The sequence below is a fragment of the Rutidosis leptorrhynchoides genome, chromosome 4 (genome assembly GCF_046630445.1).
Source record: "Rutidosis leptorrhynchoides isolate AG116_Rl617_1_P2 chromosome 4, CSIRO_AGI_Rlap_v1, whole genome shotgun sequence".
NCBI lineage: Eukaryota > Viridiplantae > Streptophyta > Magnoliopsida > Asterales > Asteraceae > Rutidosis > Rutidosis leptorrhynchoides.
Genome location: NC_092336.1, coordinates 283,312,960 through 283,320,038, shown reverse-complemented (window position 1 = coordinate 283,320,038; position 7,079 = coordinate 283,312,960). Strand labels below are relative to the sequence as shown.

General features: G+C 38.3%; 1 protein-coding gene across 1 annotated transcript; it reads right to left on the bottom strand.

Annotated features, from left to right (window-relative positions):
• Positions 1 to 4,104: 4,104 nt before the first annotated feature.
• Positions 4,105 to 5,034, bottom strand: LOC139841653 (uncharacterized). Its single transcript, XM_071831861.1, has 3 exons — positions 5,007 to 5,034; positions 4,825 to 4,912; positions 4,105 to 4,678 (listed from the first exon to the last, which is right to left on the bottom strand). The coding sequence occupies exons 1-3, from the start codon at positions 5,032 to 5,034 to the stop codon at positions 4,105 to 4,107; spliced, it is 690 nt and encodes a 229-aa protein (XP_071687962.1).
• Positions 5,035 to 7,079: the final 2,045 nt, after the last annotated feature.

Below are 7,079 nucleotides of genomic sequence, written 5' to 3'. Positions count from 1 at the left end.
AATAATGAATTATCTTAATTGTTTGTTTTTGATTTCTATTGTTGCCATGGTTATTGGCTAATTTATTTAATGTTTGTCTAGACTTATAAACCTTTGTATTGGATGCTACTTATCAGTTATTCTTTTAATTAATGACGATTTGATTTTTGAATTAAAGAACGGTTCTTATTAAAGCTAGACTTTTGATTCAATTGGTTGTGTATTTGTTTGATAGGACGAGAGTTCATTAATTTAATACATAAATTTACAATTGGTTTATCTTAATTGATTATTTGCTTACTCGGAGACGAGAGTAATTTGGATTCAAAAGGCTAGACGAAATAGGGGTGAATTATACGCAACGAGAGTTGGTGTGATTGAGATTCGAGTCTTCATCTCAGTTGGAATATTTGGTCACAATTAGGAGGTCTTAGGCTACGGGGAATTCCGTGTCGTGTAATCTTAATTGAAGTGTTTGCGCTGGGGAATTCCAGATGAACCGACTAGATAATTCACATTAGTTAGATAATAACTGGGGCTTAATCTAAATGCATCCAATACTAGGTGTAAAAGGTCTAGACAAACATTCGTTCTCCTATTTGATTACAACTATCTTATTTTTACTTGTCTGTTTGCTTTAAAGCTTAAACTTAAAAACACAAAAATATTGTCTTTTACTTTTAATCTATCATTGATTGATTTGGCTAATCGTTAAATAGCCACAAAACAAATTACCCCGTACTTTCAATTTTCATAGATTAACTTAGTTTACTCTTATTAGTTGCAATCTTAATTCTCACGTTTAAACTGTTCTTGGAACGATTTTGAAATTACCAACTTTATACTATTGCACGATCGGGTACACTGCCCGTTAGTGTGTGGTAATCTTTAAACCGGCATTTTCCAGAGATAAATTATATACTAGATTTTACACATCACTTGTTCATACGATGATGATGTATATGCTTTTCGTTACGTATGAGTAACCGAATATGTTTTTAGGGTTTATGAGCTATATATTTATAGGCTCATGAATTAAGGTTTCGATAGAATCTCTTCCCTAATTAAATCGATCTCATCCTAACTAACTTTCGTTATTTAAGGAAAAGAATCCGAATTAATTATACCGTACATTCTTCTAGTATATACTGGACCCTTATGCAAGTATACGAAACTCACATCAGATGGTATAGGCGCATAGAGTGCGACTATACCCGTGCCATATGTTGTACATGGCAATTAGTGTGCAGTTCGGGGCTTTGGATACGTAATCTGCATAGTCATGCGGATATGCATATCGTTAAGTGCCCCCAGCTCGATGTTCTATACAATGAAAATTATTGTATGACGTCGAACTAGTAAGAATATTTACATATAATGAACCATAACAATTCCCTGGAACCAATTTAGCATGCTTTAAAAATTTTGTTAAAATGCCTAGTTGGATTTCAAGTGTTACCGGATAGTGCCAAAGATTTTTTCTAAATATATATGCGTAACCGGATACTGTATTAGCATTAAATGCAATGTACGCGTGCAGTCACAAAACTGTCTGTTCAGCTGCATTTCCTGCACCCTAGGTGACAACTATCACTGTTTACCGAAAAGGTAATCATTGTAATTATGCAACCGCCTGTTAATGCTAACGTGCACCGAACATCTTAACAAAGTGTTTAGCCTAAGATTAACGCACGTGTACGGTTGTGATTACACCCTTGGTACTTTTTGACCCACGTATGTTCTCTATAAATAGGGTTTTGGCATATTTTATCTCACAATCTTTTCCCTTTAAAGGCATTCAACCCTGTTCATCTTCTCTGCCAAATCATTTATCCGATCATAAAAAGGTGTGTATCACACTCTTATACTTTTGTTGCATTGTACTATGTAACCTTAGTTACATATTTACATCCTACTTATATTTTGCTCTAATTTACTTTATTTTGTACATGAAGATGGAACATATGCACCCATTCCTGCCACTGACTCTGGTAATTTCACCAGTTCTCCGGCCAGTCGTTCTGACACTATACCTTCGCTTTATCAAACCCCTGATGCCAGAAGTCTTGGTAACCACAAGAGGTTACTTGATGAAGGAATTAATTTTGACCGTCTGTCTTGCTCTTAAATTGGATTTTAATCTTTGCATAACGTCGTTTTTTCTTATTTGCAGGTCCAAGTGTATCTCACTAATCTTCATGTGCCAAGCGTGCATGCGTGAATCCGGACAATGCATCTTTACTGATTCCTAATGTTAATGAGTTATTGAAAGTTCCACTGTCGGTATTTACAGAACAGTTTTTGTTTTTACAATCTTGTGCCCCTCATCAGTTAATACAGAAGTTTTCTTCGCTTTCTCCATCTGAAGAACTTTATATTGACGCACAGTCGACGTTTTTCAACTTTGCTAAATATCTTAACCGTTTACAACAAAAATCTGCTACTCTCGCCCATCCACCAACACCATCAGTGATGGAAACACCTAAAATAAATTCGTTGCAAGAGGACAACGCCAGGCTAACTGCTCAACTTGCAGTTGTTGTGACCACCCACGTGCAGGCAGAAGAACGCATAAACATCCTGATGTTTAAGAAGCAGTGAGATGAAGACTGGCACGTTACCGAAAAGAGGTTCATGGAGTCCGAAATTTCATCTTTATCCACAAAGCTTAAAGAGGCAGAAAGTCAAGTTATCTTCTTAAATGAGAGCTTTAGTGATTGGATTGCGGCCCAGGAATTGTGGGGCACGAAGCATGATGATGTGAAGGCGGAATACGACATTCTCTGGAAGGGTCTACCGACAATCATCCAGCATGCTCTTGACTGCAAAGTGGTTGAGCAGCGTTCGGCACAGCCATGGTTGTTGCGCGCGCTTATGAGCGTACCCTGTTCTGGAATGTTATCTGCTAGGAGTTGTATATACCCCTGTGATTCCTCAGAATGTTGCTGAGCTGCTCTCTGATGGTTCAAAAAAAGGTGTGACAAAGCTTGTGCCCGACTTGAACAAATCCCAATTCCCCGTTTGCAATTTTTAATCAATAATCCCAACGTCTCCGCGTAGGAGATTGTGAATGACAAGATCAACTGACCTTGTTAGACTACCTAAAATGGATGTCGTTTATCCATTTTTGGGTAGTAATTTTTGCTACTGAGGGATGGGCCTTGCAACCTTGGAGGTTTCGCATCCCTATATTATATTTTTCTTTTATGTTTAAAGCAGGGTATGTGTCTGATCGCTGCGGACGAGAATGTCATATTCTCCTTATGTAGGGCAGACGTTCTAGCCAATGCCACCCCTTTTTTATTATTTTCTTTTATATTAGCATATGCTAGTTCATATTTTGTACAAGTCACACTTTTATGCTAAGCATTTGACTTTATATTATTTGTCCTAACTATAATTGTTAGGTTTGATTTATTGTAATCGAATATCTCTATTGGTTAAAGTGAAATTATTGTGTTTTTATGAATCACTATGGCGGATATAATGATTCATTACAATTTTTATGCATGCAATAACTCTTATGTAGAATAAATGCCATGACTTCATGACGGGAGCGACCCTTCAATCGTTTCATGATCTTTTTATTCTTGTGCGAACAATCCAATGTTATACACAAAGTAAGCAAACCAATGCTTATAAGTTTATACTCAAGACTTTTATAAAAAAATTTATAAGTGTTTACGCATATACAATCCAATGTAATTTATCCGTATTATAGACAAACCAATGTCTACACTCAAGAGTCTTCCGCAATGTCCGGGCTTTTTAAACAAGTAAACCAAACTTGTATTTTATAGTCTAGACTATGCAAGTCTCCATCTTACGCGGTGTACAAGAGTTTGAGCAATCCAATGTTTTACTACTGTCACCATCAAAAATAGTATTAGTAACCAAACTAAACTATGCCACTTGAGGCTCGAAGTGTGTCCCTGTGTGGCTTAAGGGGCATGTAATCAACAAATGTTAAAATATACAAGTTATTGGCTTAAATTGCATGATTTAATTTATTTCAACATATTATTTGACCAACACTTAGTTGTCATGTTTACAATGGAAAATAAAAATTTACATAATAGAAACTTTAAACAGTTGTTTTGGGGTGATCAATCCCTCTGTTGTTTTTCATATGTAGCACCATTTGAGTGTTTGTGCCGGCCAGGTGCGTTTTATTGCTTTTTCTTCTAAACTTGCTAAACGATACGCCCCTGTATCGCTTACACCAATAACCTTGTATGGTCCTTCCCATTTAGGTCCAAGTTTACCCGTATCCTCCGCTCTGCTTGCTTCATTTTTTCTCCATACCAAATCATCCAATTGGAAAGATAATGGTTGTATGCGCTTGTTATAGTAGCTTGCGATTCTTTGCAAGTTGATTGCTTCTTTTATGGCCGCCATTTCTCTACGCTCTTTAACCAAATTTAGATTTTCACGCAGTTCCTCACTATTGCTACTTTCATCGAAGGAAGCTATGCGCATTGTTGGTACATTTATCTCCGCGGGTATTACAGCCTCGGACCCGTACACCAAACTGAAAGGTGTTTCATTAGTCGTGCTTTTTGGGGTCGTGCAATGTGCCCACAACACATTTGGTAGTTCATCTATCCAACCCCTTTGGCACAACCCAAGTCTTGCTTTGATATCTAACACGATATCTCGATTTGTTACCTCACACTGGCCGTTTGCCTGGGGTGTGCAACTGATCTGAAGGTTTGTTTTATATTTAGCTCTTGACACCAATCTCTAAATGGGTTACCTTCGAATTGTGTACCATTGTCACTCACTATTTCATTTGGTATTCCAAACTGACAGACGATATTTTTCCATACAAAATTTCAGATTTGCCTGCCTGAAATTGTTTTCAGCGGTTTGGCTTCTACCCATTTTGTAAAATAATCAATGGCTACGACCAAAAACTTTACCCCTCCTGGTCCTGCGGGGAATTTACCTACTATACCAATTGCCCATTTACAGAATGGCCATGGAGACGCGACTGGTATCATTGGATGTCGCGGAGCCTTGCTTACCGGTGCGTGCAGCTGATATGACTGACATTTGCGTATTACCTCCGCGGCATCTCTGTACATTGATGGCCAATATTATCCAAGCTGCATTATTTTGGACGTAACTGTTTTGCGCCCTGAGTGCAAATTTCACATTCTTTCGTGCACTTCTCGTATAATTGGCTCTGATTGAGTTGGATTAAGACACCGCAAATGAGGACCCAAAAAAGACTTTCTGTATAGAATGCCTTTGTTTAGCAAATACATCGGTTCTTTCATTTTAATCTTTCTTGCCTTTGTTGAATCTATCGGCAATGTACTAGTGTTCAAAAATTCCACTATCGGTGTCATCCAATTTGGCTCATCTTCTTCGACTGCGGCGGATACACCTTCTGTATCAATGGATTTAACTTTTACTTCCTCGACCCAAATTTCTTTCTTAAAATGGCTGAATGTTAAGGCAGCTAGCTTACTGAGCACATCCGCCTTTTTATTCAATGTACTTGAAACCTGCGTTATCTGGAATAAATCGAAGTCTACCGCAAGTTCTTGGACAAGTTTCAGATACTTTGGCATTGATTCATCATGTGCTTCGAATATATCGTTGAATTTATTTGCAACTAGCTGTGAATCAACATATACTGACAGCTCTTTTACTTCCAAGTATTTTGCTACTCGCATACCAGATAACAATGCTTCATATTCAGCTTCATTATTAGTTACAGGGAAGCTAAAACGCAGCGCAAAGGTATATTCTTCTCCTTCTGTACTTTTCAGGACTATTCCCGCCCTGCGCTTTCCGGACCACAAGCCTCATCTGTGTGTATTTCCCACAGTTGTTCGGGCGGAGGTTGTATTTCTTTTGATTCATGCGAGGTTTCGATATCCCCAACTGTTTCAGCCAGATAATCTGCTAGGACTTGCCCTTTTACCGCACTTCTTGGTGAGAAGCTTATCTCATTCTCACCTAATTTAATAGCCCATTTGGCTATGCGACCAGAATTTTCTGGTTTGTATAGCACCTACTTTATTGGTTGGTCTGTTAGGACCATTATTGGATGCGCTTGGAAATATCTCCTTAAGCGTCTAGCCGTATGCACGAGCGCATAAACTAGTTTTTCGATTGCAGGGTAATTTAATTCGCTTCATGTTAGAGCTTTACTAACAAAATATACAGGCATTTGTACCTGCCCCCTGTTCACTATCAATACTGAACTTATCGCTTCTTTTGATGCTGCTAAGTAAAGTATCAACGTCTCTGCCGCAATTGGCGCAGTCATCGTCGGCAACTCCTTTAACAACTTTTTCATTTCTTGAAACGCCACTTCTGCTTCCTCTGTCCACTTAAAATCCGTCTTCTTTAAGCAGTTTTTTAATGTCCCGAAAAAGGGGAGCGATCGCTCTGCGGATTTTGACAAGAATCTGGTCAACGCGGCCAATTTACCCGTTAAACTTTGCACCTCTTTTTTATTTCTGGGTGACGGCATATTTTTGATGGCCTCTAATTTCTTTGAATTTACGCGTATCCCGCGCTCAGTGATTATATGACCAAGAAACTTTCCTTCCTCTTCTCCAAAACTACACTTCGATGGGTTGAGCTTCATGCTTATCTTTCTCAACGATGCAAACGTTTCTAATATATCTTCCAACAAACCTTGTTCAGTTGTGCTTTTTATCACCAAATCATCGACATATGCTTCTAAATTTCTGACAATTTTACTTTTAAAAGCCTCATCTATTACTCATTGGTATGTTGCTCTAGCATTCTTTAAACCAAACGGCATCTTGGTATAACAATATATACCCTGACTTGTGTGAAAGGTAGTTTTATCCTCATCATCTGCTGCCATCTGTATCTGATGGTATCCTTTGTACGCATCCAGAAATCATTTATACCAGAAGCTGGCTAGCGACTCAACTTTCCAGTCTATTTATGGTAGAGGATAATTATCTTTGGGGCAGGCTTTATTGATATCTGTGAAGTCGACACACATGCGCCAAGACCCATCAGGCTTTTTCACCAGTACCGGGTTTGCCACCCACGTCTGGTACCTCACTTCTCGTAATATATTTGCTTTGACCAACTTGTCAACTTCT

What these genes read in the sequence shown, in the direction of transcription:
- LOC139841653 (XM_071831861.1), bottom strand. Translation starts at nt 5,034, where the DNA reads ATGTCAGTCATATCAGCTGCACGCACCG. An exon ending in CATATCAGCTGCACGCACCG is followed by an intron (nt 4,913 to 5,006) that starts GTAAGCAAGGCT and finishes AATTCCCCGCAG; the next exon opens with GACCAGGAGGGGTAAAGTTT. An exon ending in CTGAAAACAATTTCAGGCAG is followed by an intron (nt 4,679 to 4,824) that starts GCAAATCTGAAA and finishes CCTTCAGATCAG; the next exon opens with TTGCACACCCCAGGCAAACG.